The 17,132-nt window shown below is 42.6% G+C and overlaps 1 protein-coding gene across 17 annotated transcripts in view; it reads left to right on the top strand.

Annotated features, from left to right (window-relative positions):
• BBX (BBX high mobility group box domain containing) overlaps nucleotides 1-17,132 on the top strand; it is a 119,335-nt gene that overhangs the window by 96,197 nt on the left and 6,006 nt on the right. For all 17 annotated transcript variants that reach the window (XM_083498608.1, XM_083498599.1, XM_083498601.1 and 14 more), the window contains 7 exons: nucleotides 2,379-2,438; nucleotides 5,170-5,250; nucleotides 7,654-8,572; nucleotides 9,275-9,413; nucleotides 13,261-13,409; nucleotides 15,022-15,138; nucleotides 15,692-15,884. In XM_083498608.1, coding sequence (XP_083354734.1) covers nucleotides 2,379-2,438; nucleotides 5,170-5,250; nucleotides 7,654-8,572; nucleotides 9,275-9,413; nucleotides 13,261-13,409; nucleotides 15,022-15,138; nucleotides 15,692-15,884 — 1,658 coding nt within the window. The remainder of the gene's footprint in view (nucleotides 1-2,378; nucleotides 2,439-5,169; nucleotides 5,251-7,653; nucleotides 8,573-9,274; nucleotides 9,414-13,260; nucleotides 13,410-15,021; nucleotides 15,139-15,691; nucleotides 15,885-17,132) is intronic.

The raw sequence follows: 17,132 nt of genomic DNA, 5'->3' as shown, positions 1-17,132 counted from the left end.
ATCATTGCCACAGGATAGGCTCGGTAATGAGCTTTTACGTATGTTTGGTCAGACTTAGAGTGAGTTTTCAACCACTTGCATTCTAGCTGTCTTCCTTTCTTTTCCATTGTCCTTTGGTCTCCGGTATACCATGGAGCTGACTAGACTTTGCAGGAAGGGAGAGCACTTTGAGAGGATTCCTGTCAATCATCATCATCATCTTATTTATTTATTTATATATTTATATTTATAATTATATTTATATTTATACCCCACCCATCTGGCTGGGTTTCCCCTGCCACTCTGGGTGGCTCCCAACAGAATAATAAAAACACGATAAAACATCACACATTAAAAACTTCCCTAAACAGGGCTGCCTTCAGATGTTTTCTAAAAGTCAGTTAGTTGTTAATTTCCTTTGTTAATTTCCTTGATGGGAAGGCGTTCCACAGGGCAGGCGCCACTACTGAGAAGGCCCTTTGCCTGGTTCCCTGTATCCTCACTTCTCGCAGTGAGGGAACTGCCAGAAGGCCCTCGGAGCTGGACCTCAGTGTCAATAATAATAGGACAAGCTTTCTTTCAAGGAAGCTTGTCTAATGGATCAATGTCCCTATAAGCTTTCAATGAAGCCCTGGCAACACATAGTGAAAACCTCTAGCCTAGAGCAGGGTTTCCTAAACTGTGGTCTATGGGCTTCATCCAGGTGGCACATGGTCTGTCTGTGGATTTGTGGTTGAAAATTAGCACATCCATCAAATGAAATGCTCATATTTATTTTTAATTGTATTTTCATCAGCTCCTCCAACTTATCCCATTGTATTCTATTGCATTGCAACCCAAACTTTATGGAATTCTAACTGAAAAACAACAAAATACAACACACAAGAAAAGAAACAAATATGCTATCAAAAAATTATGCAGCATCTAGCACAGTGCATTACAATTGCTGTAACAGACAACCCCCCCTCCAAAAAAAAACCACCAGACAGAGGGTCTGCCAAGACCCTCAGCAATTTTCAACCGGGCCATGGCAAAAATGTTTAGGAACCCTGGCCTAGAGTATTCACCATTTTAAAGCACGCATATCTTAATCAGTGAGAGAATGTAGAACAGCAAGTCTATCTACACTAAGTTTTCATAGAAGTCTGGAAGCATGAAAAGCTAGGAAACAATCAGCTGTGCATTAGTTGCTGAAAATTAGAGGGTTATCATCTATTTTACAATATAAGCTCTTGTAATGTTGACTTTAGAGGCCATTCTCTGCTATAAAGCAGTCCAGAGCCATATGGAAATGTAAGAGAATCCTTTTGTGCCAAATGAATTATCTTTGGACGTAGAACTACAATCATTTCCCTCAGATTAGAGTGTTTGGAGAGAGCTCTGAGGACACTTCATTGATAGAAAAGATCTTGAACTTGTTCAGCAGAGTTATTCCCCCGAGTCATCCCAAGCAGTACTTTGCAGAGTGACTCACATCTTTCTTTGCGAGAGAAGAGGCTGTGGTTTTCATCCTGAACATGGCAGGGTACTTGCTTTTAGATTATTCAAGAGAGGAGCGCACAAAATCCTTATTTCAGCTACTGGAACCCATGTGTCTTTTATTAGCGCAAAGCTTTCATTCCCTCTGGACATCTTTGGCACATTTTGTATGCCAAAATTACCCTTTTTTCCTTCCATTTACACTCCCCCCCCAACTTTCAAATTTCCCACTGAGAAAAGTATTGCTGTACTTTGCACGCAGAAAGCAATCTGTTGCAGTAAAAATTGTACAGTGGCTGTAAACATGCAAAAAATCCAGCAGCACAACAGTCTTATGTTGCCCTGGGACCCAGAATGCCTGAGGATTCTTGGCAGTCGTCCCAGACAGCGTTTTTGTTCAGCCTGGGTGTTCTTCATATGTTTCCTTTCTCTTTATCCCTTTCACCATAGGAGAGAATAATGTTAAGTCTTTGTGAAAGGAATGATACCATCAAGTGCATGTGTCATTCATAATGGACAACCTTTAGCCCAGGAATAAAAGTCCCCTGTCAGTCATGCATACTCCATTATACAGTATGACACTCTTCACTGTCATTTCCATATGTTTATCACCCCTTTGCTTACCCAGTGGCTGTGTTGTTTTCCAGTGAAAACAAATGATGTGGCTAATAGGAAAGGTGTCCTTTCTTCTCGTGCTCAACCATGAGACCAGTTAAAATAGCAGAATGATGTGCAGAGATGCCTTTGTATCCTGTGGAATCTCAGAATCCACATCAACAACGCTACAGCTTATTGTGTTGATATTGACAAACTAAAATGTCACAAAGGGCAGCTGTCTGCTTGCCTGTCTGCCTCACCCATTGTTGAAAGAGACTTTCTCTGCATTTTGTTTTAAAAAAATCATATCCCTTTCTTCACAGTTGGCGAGTCCTGAACCTATAAAGCACTGTAGGAAGTCAGCACTCTTCCAGTTTGCTGAGGTAAGGCACCTTTTTTATATGTGCAAAAAGAAAAGAAAAGGTATATTTTTATTAATAATATTTTGAATTTAATACGGACTGCAGAAGGATGACACCAGAAGTATCTTTTAGCAAAAGGTGTTGGAAGAAGGAGCTGTGTAGATAAGCATGGGATTTCTGCAAAGATGTATTTCTTATAGCTTTTATGTTTTCATATACAAATGAAATTACAGGTGCAATTCAAAAAGAATTAAATGTGCTTGAGATGTGCTTTCCCATATGACAGATAAAGCTAGGTTTCCACATTTTCACAGCTTGTCAGTCTCATATTTTCTGTAATGTTTGAAAGGCGATAGCTGTACAGAAACTGCCACCTGAGCATTTCCTGCTTCTTACTACACTTACATCTCCCCTTGAATGGGACAGAAAAGATTTGATTGACATTTTGTTGTAATTCAGGGAGCTGGTTTTTCTGCAACATGCGAAGTGGCTCTGTGGCCCATAGGTTCCAGCAAAACTTATAATTTTCTGTAGCTTGTCATTCAGTTTCCTAGAAACCAGGCAGGGAAAATAGCATTGCTACTCCGAAGAGCCTACTTTAATGTGGCAGGCAGTCTGGAAAGTTTGTTTCCCATGTTGAAGTTGACTACAGTATTTGTTCACCTTATACTAAATGAACCATTAAAGAGCCAACTATCTGGTTATAAAGATGGGTCTGGGAGCCTTGGAAGCTGAGAAGTGAATGGGGGTGTTTAACATTTTCCCATCTCCTACTTTCCCCAACACCTAGACCAGTTTTTGCTAGCCTGGCGCTCACCAGGTGTCTTGGACTACAACTCCCACCAGGGCTTTCTTGGGTGGGCATTGTTGCCCAACAGAGCACCAGACTGGTCAAGGTTGAAGTAAACTATCCAGAGGTATGTTTGCTATTTCGACTAAGCAAAATTGATGCAGCAGAAAAACAGCAAGCAAAGGAAAAACTATGACGCCTTCACCACTATTACCCCTTTTAAATTACTACACATACAAACTTTGTACTGGAGAAGCAGTGATCAGGGTTCTTTGACTGATGCTTACTGCCAAATTAGTGCTCAAATTTTGGTACTCTTTTGGTCTGCCTTCAGGCATTATATATAGGAGGAATGTGAGACTTCTATGTTTTACAAACCTTCATAAATTATTCTCTGATTTCCTGTAGAACAAAAACTCTTTAGAGTGGTTGCATACCGTATTTTTCGCCCTATAGGATGCACTTTTCCCCCTCCAAAAATGAAGGGGAAATCTGTGTGCATCCTATGGGGCGAATACAGGCTTTTGCTGAAGCTTGGAGAGCGAGAGGGGTCAGTGCGCACCGACCCCTCTCACTCTCCAGGCTTCAGGAAGCTATCAGCAAGCCTGGGGAGCCTGTGGGAGTTCCCGCAGGGCTCCCTAGGCTGCGGATAGCAGCCTGCCACGCGGGGTGCCCTGAAGCAGAGCGCGCCGGGCAGACATCCGCAGCCCGGGGAGTCCTGCGGGAGTTCATGCAGGGCACCCTAGGCTGTGGATAGCAGCCTGCCGCCCGGCACGCAGGGCACCCTGAAGCAGAGCGCCCGCACACCGGGCAGACATCTGCATCCTGGGGAGCCCTGCGGGAGTTCCCGCAGGGCTCCCTAGGCTGCGGATAGCGGCCTGCTGCACGGAGCGCGCTGCTTCAGCGCACCCCGCACTTCGGGCAGACATTGGCCAGCCCCACAAGCTCGGGGAACAGCAGGGAGGCGCAGCCCCGCCATCCCGCTGTTCCCCGACCTGGTTTGGTTTCCCCGACCTGGTTTTTGGGGGGAAATAAAGGGGGGGGGAATTTCCTTTATTTCCCCCCCAAAAAACTAGGTGCGTACTATGGGACGAAAAATACGGTATATTGTAGCATACAGAAATGTGTTTACGCAGATGTGAATACAGGTAGCTAGGAACCTTGACCAAATCATTTCAGAGACACATATATTTGTATGGTACATGTGCTGCATCTGTGTAACTTAATATCCAGATACAATGCTTGTATTCTCGTGACATATCCAGAGTGACGGAACATGCATGAAGGGGAGAATCTACATGCATTCAGTTGAATGTTTGCATGGCGTTCACATGTTTAGATAGGTGGCAGTGCTTGCTCTCATGATCCTATATGTGTTCATTCGGACTAGATTAGTTGCAAAAGCATGACTCTAGGTAACCAATGTGTTGCACAAGGGTATATATTCTTGCACAGCAAAACAGTTATTATTTTTTGGCAAGATACCTAGCTCCTTGTTACAAAACCACACTTGTAAATTAGCTCATTTCGCCACCAACCTTTCAAGTAAATTGGGAGGATCCAAACTACCATACAAAGGTAAAGATGGCCTGATTTACAACTGTGTAAACTGATACAGCTCTAGTGAGTTGAACATAGACAGTCAATGAAGATATATCTGTTTACACTAAAGGAAACACTTGTCCTGTAGTTTTACAGTCTCCTTAGTGATGGCCTAATTCATTAATGTTTACCCCAGGAACTGAATGCCATACTTGAAAGCATTACTCGGGTACTTTCTAGTATTAACATAATATTTCTTTATATAATTCTTCTCTGTTTGGATCCCCAGCTCTTCCAATGGTGATTGTGGAATTTGAAATTTCCTTTGACATTTTGCTTTGCGCTTGGAGGCACAACTTTTATCAGTGACATTGTGATATTATCTTCCCCCACCCCTTGCTTTCTTTGTTTCTACTTTAGATTTCATCAAGTACATCCCATTCAGGTCCTCCTGAATTAACAAAGCAGTGTGGGACATCGGCATTGTTTCAGTTGGCAGAGGTAGTATTAAAATCCTGTGGCTTAATTACTACTGAATGATGCTGGTTGCCAAGGTCTGGGAAGCGGAGCAGTAGTACAGTAATAATTAGCATTGTTGTTTATAGAACCGTAAATTACCACGTTGGTGCCAAGGAACAAGATTTACCTTGTCTAACCATTAGGCGCACTGTCTCCGTAGAGCCAAGGTGGCAAGTTAAGAACTGCTAGCTTCAAGGTGCAGTAGTGCACTGGGTAGTAGGCAACAGCCAATATGTGAAATACTCCTCTTAATTCTTTTGTTCTTGGTTTTAAAGAATGTTTTATATCTTCCATGGAAAAGTTCACAAAATGAAAATTGCATGGTGATAGAGTTGTGCTACTTCTGCCAGAGATGCAACATGCATTGTCCAGTAGAGGAGCCCATGACTCTCATGCAACTACAATCTGCATGTACCAAGTTAGTAGTCTCTATAAAAGCCAGTTCCCACCATTCCGTCATTCCCTAGAGAGACCAAGAAAGAGAACTAAAGGATTAGGGTATTTTGAAGAACAGGCTTTATTTTCAAAGAGTGGGATCACTGTGCCCTGAGTAGGTCCATGCAATGTAAAATCCTCTCTACTGTACATATTTTAGCCATATTCCAATCACAGATTTTGCTTCTATTTAAATAATGATAAATGAATACATATAGAGGTGGCTGTTTTCTTTGCTTAGACAAGGCAAATCTAAATTACACTTGGGTTTTATATTGAACTGATACCAGCTGAAAGCAAAGACACTCTTTGTAAAATCCTCTTACATGTACAGTCTTTTTTCACTTGATCTCGATGAGCATGGCTTACATAGCACCCCTGCTTTCTAATTCAGAGGATGACACCATCAGGTTAAAAACTAACAAACGACAGTGCCACTTTTCTCAAGTATTTCTTTTAACATCTTTAAGAAGATATTTGCCACAGTTTAATATGAACATAAGGGTGCTCCAGCCCACTACAGACGGTGGGTTAAGCACATTTAACTTTGTACAGGGACACTGTGTTTTAAAGTGCTTCGCTTTATTGTGCTTCACAGATATTGCTCCTTACAAGAATGCAGGTGCAGCTACAGGCAGCCCCGCTCCCCACCACCACTGCGCCTCTTCTGGCCATGGGAGTGGAACTGGCTAGAGCCAGTTTTTCCCCTGCAGCCTCGGGTGGCTGGCTTAATAGACAATAGTATAGTTAACATTACTTTTATATGCCACTAGGGGACGCGGGTGGCGCTGTGGGTTAAACCACAGAGCCTAGGACTTGCCGATCAGAAGGTCGGCAGTTCGAATCCCTGCGACGGGGTGAGCTCCCATTGTTCGGTCCCAGCTCCTGCCAACCTAGCAGTTTGAAAGCACAAAATGCAAGTAGATAAATAGGTACTGCTCTGGTGGGAAGGTAAACGGTGTTTCCGTGCACTGCTCTGGTTCGCCAGAAGCGGCTTAGTCATGCTGGCTACATGACCCAGAAGCTGTCTGTGGACAACCGCCTGCTCCCTTGGCCAATAAAGCGAGATTAGCGCCGCAACCCCAGAGTCGGTTACAACTCGACCTAATAGTCAGGGGTCCCTTTACCTTTACCTTTAGGAAACCAAAACATTTAGTGCCTGACTCATTCAGCCCTCTCAGGCTCTATTTATGAGGATCCAAGATCAAGGACTTCCCAGGTCCCTCTTGAACTCTAGTGAGGGGAATTTCCTCTTAGCCTCTTCTGTTTCTGAGTTGGAGGAAGGGAAACAGTCCAGAGAAGAGCCTTCTATCCCCACACAAAACACATAAGAAACCTCCTCATTCGCTTCATTCCAGGGGATGTCCCTCCACCTGCAGGTCCAAAAGCAAATTTCAGGATTCCTGGGTCTCCTCCTGATCCCAAGGCCACTGCAAATCAGGCAGAGGCTTCAACTAATATTGGGCTAAGAGGTGCCAGTTAAAGGAGACCCAGGTATGATGCCAGGAGCCTGCTGGTGGGAGGCCGTCTGCATCTGTTCACAGAGGAGTGTAAACGCTAATTATAGGACCCACGAATGCTGGACAATGTTTATTTATTTAATAAGTTTATACACCACATTATCTTCCCAAGAGCTTATGGTGGTGCTTCCCTCCCCATTTTATCCTCACAACAATCCTGGGAAGTAGGTTAGGCTGAGAGGCAGTGACTGGTCCAAGGTCACCCATTGAATTTTATGGCTGAGTGGGGATTCAAACCCTGGTCTTCCATAGAGCTCAGTAATTGTGCTATTAGGATGTGCTCCCCATTGTCTGGTAATCCTGCTGCAAGTATATAGGCTGTGTAATGTTGAACTGCCAAGAACAAGGGTGGTTTTTCTAGAACAAGTCACAATGCTCTTACCCAGCATTGCACTAGAAACGTGAAATTAATGTTTTACCCTTGTTTTAGATGTGCCTTGCCTCAGAGGAAGTAAAAGTGAGGGAACCCGGGAAGGGAAAGCTAGAAGCATCCAGAATTATCAAAGCTTTGGAAGCACCAGAGGAGATCAAAGTTGAAGAACCAGAGAGGGTGAAAGTAAAAATCGAAAAATCTCATAAGGTGAAGGGCCAAGAGCATGAGAAGACTAAGATTGGAACGTCTGAGGAGGTGACAAGATGCAGTCACATTGCAGATCCTTCTTTGGACAGCATGACGTTAGTTGGACCTGACAGCACAATTGCAAAGGATTCTGTATGCCATTCCCAAGAACTGACAATGGCTGACATCAGCACCTTAGGATTAAGCAAGCCGGAAAAGCTAAAGAAGAAAAAGAAGAAGAAAAATAAGCCGGACCAGCAAGCACTTGAAAAATGTACCCCCAAGAAGGCTTGCAAAAAGAGGCAGTCTTCTGAGTCAGACATTGAAAGCGTCATTTATACTATTGAAGCGGTTGCAAAAGGGGACTGGGGGGCAGAAAGACTCACAGAAGTGCCCCGGAAGAAAGCCCGCCCTTCCTCAACGGCGAAGGGGAACATCTTGGAAACAAAGTTACCAAAGAAAAAAGTGAAGTCGAAAGAGAAAAGAGCTGTAAAGGAAAAATGTGTAGAGACCACCAAAGAATCAAAGCCTCCTGATTTTTTTGACGTTACCGACAACAAGGAACTGCCATGCGAGGTACCCGAAATCATCAAATCGGAACCGCTCACCCCAACGGAAGAGATGATGCCACAAAGCTTACCAGAGCAGGTCAAAACCGAGGACAGTGACTGTAATAAAAAGACAGAGACATGTGGCTCGAGGAAATCTGAGAGATCTTGTAAGGGTGCTCTGTACAAAACTCTGGTGTCAGAAGGGATGCTGACATCCCTGCGTGCCAACGTTGACAGAGGTACGTGGCTTTTAACCTGTCTATGTTTGGCATGTCTGATACAGGCAGTGAGACTGTTGCTGTGTTAGCATCTTGATCTGGAGTTTCTTCCAACAGCACAAGAAAGAACAGTGGCAAAAGCCTAAAGTGAGGGTAGGGAACCTCGGGCCCAGAGGCCAAATGCAGCCCTGCTGCCAAGCTCTCAGGCCACACCCCCTCAGTAGCCATGCTCCAAACCATCCCCAAGTGCCTTTGCATGGCTGAAACTGTGATAATGCCTCTTGCTTGCCAGGATGGGGTATGTGTTTGTGTATGGTGGTTGCAGAAACCCGATATTTACATAGCTGGAATGTAGCCTACTGTACAAAATAGGAGTCACGTCCATCGCCTTGGGCGCTTCTGTTGAAAATAGGAATTGATTTTAAAATCATTTTTAAAAGTGATAGATTAATTTGGTTGCTTAAATCTGATGTTTTTCCTTGACACTCAGCCTTAACAAGGTAAAGGTACTTTGGGATTCAGGATAATTAATTTAATCACACCACTTTTACAAATATATGAGGAGCTGCTTGGGAGTTGCAACGTTCAATAATAATTTTAAGTTGCATGAGTTTTGCAGGTCCCAGTGTAGGTGCCCATCTGCCTGCCTGTCTGCCCAGCTTCCTTCTGTCTTTATGCCCTGGATTCCATAACAGGCTCTATGTTTCCTAATGTCTTTCCTAGGGAAACGAAGCTCAGGAAAAGGTGGCAGCTCTGATCATGAAGGATGCTGGAATGAAGAAAGCTGGGCATTTTCCCCTGGCGGGGCAAGTGGGAACAAAAAGCTTAAAAAACCTAAGCCAAAGGAAGAAATAGTTGTGGGGTAAGTGCTATAATGTGCAAGTGTGCCGTTTTGAGTATGCAGACTTTTTCAAGCTTGTTTTAAAGCAAGTAGAAATTGCCTCATTTTCATAGGTTGACTGTGCATTATGTCACTTTAGTAAAATATAGTCTTCTAACAAAAGAAATGCAACATTAAATCACCTATTCAAAGTTATTTTCCACTTTCCCCTATGGTTCTTCTTCACTATCAGTCTTGTGCTGGTATTTTGCCTTAGACAGAGTTTACCACCTATTTGGGGCTGCATTCCCTCGCATTCGAAAGCCACAGTCCCAGCCCATGAGGCATCCCCTACCTACCTCATTCCGTTGGCTGTGTCTCAATTAGAAGGCTTGAAATCTCCAGAGTTGAATCACCTATTCAAACCCATTTTTATTTCCATGTTAGCCTTAAAGCCATACTAGAAATACAGCACATAGACGATTGATATATGTAAAATGATTAACAGTATCTGTACAGATGTGTACAGCAGACTAGAAGTAGGTCAACCAAAATTGTCATTACAGCAATCGTGACAGCAGTTCACAAACAACAACAAAAGCACCAATAGTGAATAAGCTCTCATTCTTTGTTGACATCTGCTTTTAAAGAGTCAATCCTTTGTGGGAGTGAAGAACTCTAGTCAAATCCAGATACTCCAAAATTGGATCTGATTTCTTTCATTCTGTGTAAGGTTGCAGATACCCTGCTCAAATAATAAAATTAAAATAAAAAATAAATTGGAAGGCTACATGTACACAGCTGCATACCATGGATAAACATTTACCTAGTAAAGCACACACACTTGGGTGAGGAATCCCTACAGGTTTAGAGTGTGTGGATGTGGATGTATTATCAGGTTGCTGGTATAGTCTTTACTCCTGCATGCTGGTGTAGCCAAATACATGTTTTCACCCACAAATTGCAGTTGTTGAATTGGAGCCAATTCACCATTTCTTTTGAGCCACTTTCCCATTTGAGACTTAGTCTAAAGCCATTGTTTGAATGATTCATAGCTACAGGGAAAACCAATAATACATTATGCTTAACTGATCTGATAAAACAGAGGTGTTCATCTTTATAACTTCTTAATGGAGCAGACTACTAGCTATACTCCATTGTGAGGCTGGGAGTTTTCATTTCTCAAACAAACAAGGAAGATTAACTTACTGGCAAGCAATATTTCCATTCCTATAATGCACCAGTGGGTAAGGGATTTTTGATTCTGCCTCACCGTAAAGTACTTGGATTGCTAGCATTAATTATCTTCTTACTGTTGTTGAGAGGTAAGGAGAGATAATCTGTCTTCGCAAGTTGATTTTCCCCCCCTATATGAAGAATCACATCCTATTTCTTTTTGCTAAAAAAACTAGTCAACCCTTTTCTAATTTTCCCTGTATCATATTTTTTTATTTGCTAGGAATAATACCCAGATTCTTTGTCCCACAGTAATCTGCAAAAATATTCAATAACCTTTGTAATTCTATTGAATTCCATTAAATTAATGATGCATTGTCTGCACTCAATAAATACTGTAATGACATTTTTTCAAACATTGTGAACCTAAAATTTCTCACCCCCTGTATATGAATTCAGATTGTCTTGTGGCACCCAATCTGTTTTTAAACAACCTTGTGGAACTTCTTGTTCCATTGTAAAGCTGTTAGATAATGTCGCTCCTAAACCAGACCTTATGGTGAAATATCTGTGTTGTTTGAAAATGTATACAGCCATACATTGAAAGTCAAACGGAATCCGTTCTGGAAGCCCATTTGACTTCCAAAATGTTCGGAAACCAAGGTGCGGCTTCTGATTGGCTGCAGGAAGCTCCTGCAGCCAATCGGAAGCCACAGAACCAGCATCAGATGTTGGGGTTCCAAAGAAAGTTCTTAAACCGGAACACTCACTTCCGGGGTTGCAGCGTTCAGGAGCCAAAACGTTCGCGTCGCAAGGCGTTTGACTTCCAAGGTACAACTGTATTATGCTTTATGTAGTTCCTGTCAATTTTCCCCACAATTGCCTTCAACTCCCTTTAAATCAAAAGTCGTGTAAAGCTGCTCATTCTTTCGGTACGTTTAGTAGCCCAATTCTGTGCATGATTACTTGGAAGCAAGAATGCTGTCCTTTACATACCTACTGAGAAGTAAGACCCATTGAGTTCAGTGGGACTTACTTCCAGGAGAATGGGCGTAGAATTGTAGCCCAACAGTGCAATTCATAATCCCAGGCAGGCAGCAATGGGATGGGATGGAGCAGCATAGCTACATCCGCAGCCTTGCCGCTCAACACCAGGGTGGTGGATAGACAAAATGCTGCTCTGCATCTGAAGGCAGCCCTGTTTAGGGAAGTTTTCAGTGTTTAATGCTGTATTATGTTTTTGATATTTGGTTAGGAGCTGCCCAGAGTGGCTGGGGAAACCCAGCCAGATGGGCGGGGTATAAATAAATAAATTATTATTATTAAGGGACGCGGGTGGTGCTGTGGGTAAAACCTCAGTGCCTAGGACTTGCTGATCGTAAGGTCAGCGGTTCGAATCCCCGCGGCGGGGTGAGCTCCCATCATTCGGTCCCAGCTCCTGGCAACCTAGCAGTTTGAAAGCACCCCTAAGTGCAAGTAGATAAATAGGTACCGCTTTATAGTGGGAAGGTAAACGGCATTTCCGTGTGCGGCACTGGTGCTGGCTCGCCAGTTGCAGCTTCGTCATGCTGGCCACGTGACCCAGAAGTGTCTTCGGACGACGCTGGCTCCCGGCCTCTTGAGCAAGATGAGCGTGCAACACTAGAGTCGGTCACTACTGGCCTGTACGGGCAGGGGTACCTTTACCTTTACCTACTATTATTACCTGTCTGGAATCACGTGACAGCAGTGGGGCCAGCTCAGGATCCATTCCATGCCACATTCTATTCAAATCCCAGCAGCAGTTCTTCTGCCCACTCATGATTTAGTTGGGCAGAATGGGGAGCTCAGTGCTGGAAGAGTGACACTGGCATGGCTGTTATGGGCTGTGCAGAGGGAAGCCTCCGCCCAATCCACACACACGAAACCCATGGGGGATCAGGGTTTTGGATGGCCACCTAAGTCCCATTTCTGGTATATGACTTCCTCACAGGTACTCCTCCCATCTTTTTTCACACTCTTATAGTGATTTCTTAAAAATTGTTTAAAATACAATCCCCCTAAATACACTGGGATACATACTTCCAAGTCAGTATGTATAGGATTGTTCTGCACTATATTGTAAAACAAAGTAATGATCCACGCAAGAACAGCGTCATAAAAGCTTTACTGCTCTTTACTGTTGTACAGTTTTACTGAATAAAAGTGACTTACTGGTTTATGTTGTTATACAGGCTTCACAGCAAATGATTAAGTAATTTTCCATTTTAATAGTATTATCTTAATATATAGTAATATGATTTTTCATTTTCCCAAAGCTTACTTGGCAGTTTTTCTTAATAATATTGTTCCTTTATGACCATATCCATGTTTCAGTTTGCCTCACAGCTGATTGCAATTTATTAACAAAATGCAATAAATCCTAAAAATAAAATAATAATTATGAATATTTGAGGAAATTCCAGTAAATCAAATCAAAATTCCAAATGAAAACACCTTTTACCTGGAAGTAAGTGCCATTGACTCGGTGGGACTTACTTCTGAAAAGATTGAGATATTAGACCTAGCGTGGCAGACTCTTGAAATTGTAGGCACAATTGCATGTGGAAAGCTGTTTGGGTTTTTTAAAAAGTATTTCCACATGGTCTGACCTGTGGCTCCATCTTGTTGATTTGGTCTTGTTGATCAAAAAAAGAGTAACAACAAGAATTTTTTTTCGCCTTCCATTTTCTAGCTTAGCAAAGCTGGAGGAAGAATTTGAGAAAAAATTCAACAGCCTCCCTCAATACAGTCCTGTCACATTTGACCGGAAAAGTGCATCTGTTCCAAGAAAAAAGAAGAAGCTTGGTAGCTGCTCAACAGACCAACAGAAATCTAACAAAGGTGAGAGGCTTCTGGATAATCCATTCCCAGTTATTAGCAGCCACCCTGCTAGGCCAGAAGCTCTTACAGTCTCACTTCACTTAATGTATGCATGTTTGAGCAAAGATACATATTTTATTTGATCATGTCAGAACTTTCACACATTCTGCTCATTGCTTTTCCATTGATGCCTAGTTCTATGTGGGAAGAGGATAGGCAAGTTATACCTCAGGAAAGAAGGCCTACTGTTTTATTTAAAAATACTTCAGTTTTGCCTGCTTACTATTTTAACTGCATAAACTTCTAAGAATAGTTTGCTTTTATAAAAAAAATATTTATTTTTACAGCTTTTCAAAACTTCTTTCTTTTCTGTTCTAGGTTGAGAAAATAGTAAGATTAGCCTTGGGCATATTTGGTAGTCTTGAACAAGCTTTTTAATCTCTCATCCTGAGACCTTGTTTGTGAAATATAAACAGAAACATGCCCTATTGCACATGGATGATAAGAGGAGTAACAAAATAAAAGTATAACTTGTTTGTGCATTTGAAATGTAAATACTTTATTTAGAGAGAGGGAGATTGGTCACAATCTTCCAGTGATTGAATACCACCAAAATCAGTGAAACTACAGGTTGCTTCCATGCTAAGTTGTGCTGTTATTGCTTTTCTGCCAATCAGCTAGAAATGGCACCTAATATTCCATTATATTAACCATAGGCTTCTATATTATTTACTCAGAAATAACTTTAATTCAGCAAAGTTTTCCTGTATATTTCATTAAAGGTTTCCTCTTGTGGGGAAGAAACCTGTAATTAAACACCACCACCCCAGTGGGGTCAGGATTAATTAACAGTTATTGTAGTCACACACACAAATCAACATATATACCCTTATTTTTAGATGTAGTTATCTCTCTCACTTCAGTGTTGAAAGAATAGTACTTTTCCGGGTCATTCTAGATAAACTGCCTCTGCACTTGTGTTTGAAATGAGGGGGGAAATCACTGTAACAGTGGTGAAAAAAAGATTGGTAGACAGTATTGAAAATACAAGGATGCAACAGGCTGGCAACAATCTCAAGTGAATGTAGAAAAGATAGCAATTTCAGACCAAATGTCTAGCATGAAGGCATTCTGAATTTCTTAATTCCCTTTCACTTGATTTCAGTGGCACTTAGCCACCACTAACTGTTGGTGGATTGTGCCTGTTAATCAACAAAAAGTCACTTGCAGAACAACAATAATGCAATCAAGGGAATAGTTGCCTTGTTTCAATGGAAGAAGTTGACAGGCAGAAACTTCTGACCGCCTATACTGCAAGCCTAAATAGAAGCCCACCTCTGACATGGTGTGTGTGTGTGTGCTCTCCTACACTTACCTTTGACTCCTGGCAAATGGTTAGTGCTGTGGGTGGTCGGTTGCGGAAGTGCCAATCCCCAGTTGGACATGGGGAAAAGGAACCAGGCTGCCCTTTGCTCTCAGCACTGTCAGCCTATGTTGTGATCAGCACAGTTACATTTAACAACAGGGGTTGTCTGTAAGATTGAAGTGGCAGAAAGGGAAGCTACTGTAGCAGCAACCATGCAGTGGTCAGTACAGGAAAATCAGAATTCTGTGTCTCTCCTAAATACTCCAGAGTCTGCGACAATGCAAGAACCTTTGGTTGGCAGCCAGAAGAGAAAAGCAAGGAAAACCAAGATCACACACCTGGTTCGAACTGCAGACGGCCGAGTCTCACCAGCAGAAGTTCTGGGTAAGAATGCGACTGATTTTTTTTTTCTAGGTAGTTTTCAAAATTCAAAATACTTGTTCTTTTGTTTTTATTTCTTAAAAATAAACATGATTTGTGGGCTGGGTGGACAGGAAATAGAGTTTGGGGTTGAGGACAAACAAGTCCTAAGTTCTCCTCTGGGAGATGTATTTCTTCCTCTACAGGGTACAGCTACTATTATCAGAAGAGAAGGAAGATGAATTCAGTGCCTTCTTTGCTTGTAGGCATCCTCTAGTTGGCATTTATTTATTTCATAAAAATTATATATCGCTTGATTGTAAAAAGCCTCAAAGCAGTTTGTACTCCTGACAAAGACTAATATGAGTCTGTTACAGAGAATATATTTTCAGTTTTTGAGCATCAGTTTGTAGTCTGGCCTCTTTCCCACCCCCACAGTACCTGTTCAGAGAAGGAAGAAGCACTGAACAAGGCCGGACATTTTGAGCAGGGAGGGAGGAATGTATGTCTCCAATCCTTACAGCTTTAGGAGTCCCTTCAGCTGTTGTTTAAAGTTTACATTTTGCTTTCCCTATAGAAGAGAAACCAAAGGAGCAACTGCAGAGTAGTCTTCTGAAAGCATCGAGTATAGGGATGGACTGCAGCGAGGAATCCTTGCAAAACAGTGAATTGGAGGAAGGTCATAGTGTTACACCAGACATGCCATCTGTCTCTGCATTCTTTAGCCTAGCTGCTCTAGCAGAGGTAGCAGCGATGGAAAATGTGCACAGGTGAGTATGTGCTTTCTTCACCCCTTTGGCTTGTAACAACTCTTCATTGTAGCATCTGTACTTACCTTTGAAATAAAGCACCCAGATCAAGCAGCACTTGAACTGTCTGCTGTGATCTACTTAAGAGCACCCTATTTGGTACATATTACTTGCATATACTGTTGTGTCCAATGCAGCATTCATGCAAGATTGTGCTCACACAAGCAGAATTCCCTGCCCTTCCTCCCCGCTGCAGCCCTGTGACTCCTAAAAAGCTATTCTAAGGGCCAAGGAATCCTCAGGACAGGCCTGGCAGTTGGGACAGGGGGTGTATAGTGAGCAGGAAGGCTGTGCTCATTCCTGCTGCTGCCACCTGAGGCAGTATGCTTTTGGAAACTGCAAAAAGGAAGAGTGCAGCTGTTCTCAGGTGATGCTTGCAGGCTTCATTGATTGCTTTTACTTATATGCCACTTTTCCACAACAAGCTGTGCCCAAAACAGCTTGCAGCAAACATTAGAAACATTGAAACAGAGAACATTGGGAATACAAATATACAAAATACAATGTCAGTAAATTCAAAACAACACCAATCAACAATCTAGCAAACACAGAATAAACACAATGTTACAAAAAAAGAGAAAGCCACCCCAATCTAGGCTTAAATACAAAGCAAAAACAAAAGTTTACTGACAGTAGACTTACTGGTACTGGTCTTGTTGCACTCCAAGGAGCCTGGCTTAAATACAGTTCAAAAAGGAGTGGTAAATGACATACAGCTGGCCTGCAGGCTAGGTGACATACGGCTGGCTCCCACATCTCTCATCCAGAGCAGACTGACAGCACCAAAAAGCAAGTGTTGGGAAGAGCGATGATAGTAAGTCTCTTCCCTAGCCTCCTGGAAGTACCACCTGGTGGTGCAGGTCTTATGGCTTCCCATTTGCATCTGATTGGCCCCTGTAAGAATAGGATGCTGGACTAGATGGGCCACTGGCCTAATCCAGCAGGACCTGCTTATGTCCTTACAGCAACTTTTCTCACTTCTGAACCTTTCCTGGGGGTTTCACATCTCACATTCCTGGCCTTTTTAGTGGGTTACAATTACTGCATTGAGAAGGAGGAGGTAGACAAGTGCTGCATTGGATACAACCCACAGTCATCTTTGATCTCCTTGCCCCCCCCCTTATTTGTAGGTGAACCCTTTAGTCTCGCTTGACTGTTTAGCATAATTTGTTCATGGCAAGAAACCAGGCTAGTATGTGGTGGTGGGGT

The sequence above is a fragment of the Podarcis liolepis genome (assembly GCF_965112155.1).
Source record: "Podarcis liolepis genome assembly, chromosome: 4".
Taxonomy (NCBI): domain Eukaryota; kingdom Metazoa; phylum Chordata; class Lepidosauria; order Squamata; family Lacertidae; genus Podarcis; species Podarcis liolepis.
Note: the sequence above shows the minus strand (reverse complement) of the source record. Positions and strands in the feature narration are given on the sequence as shown.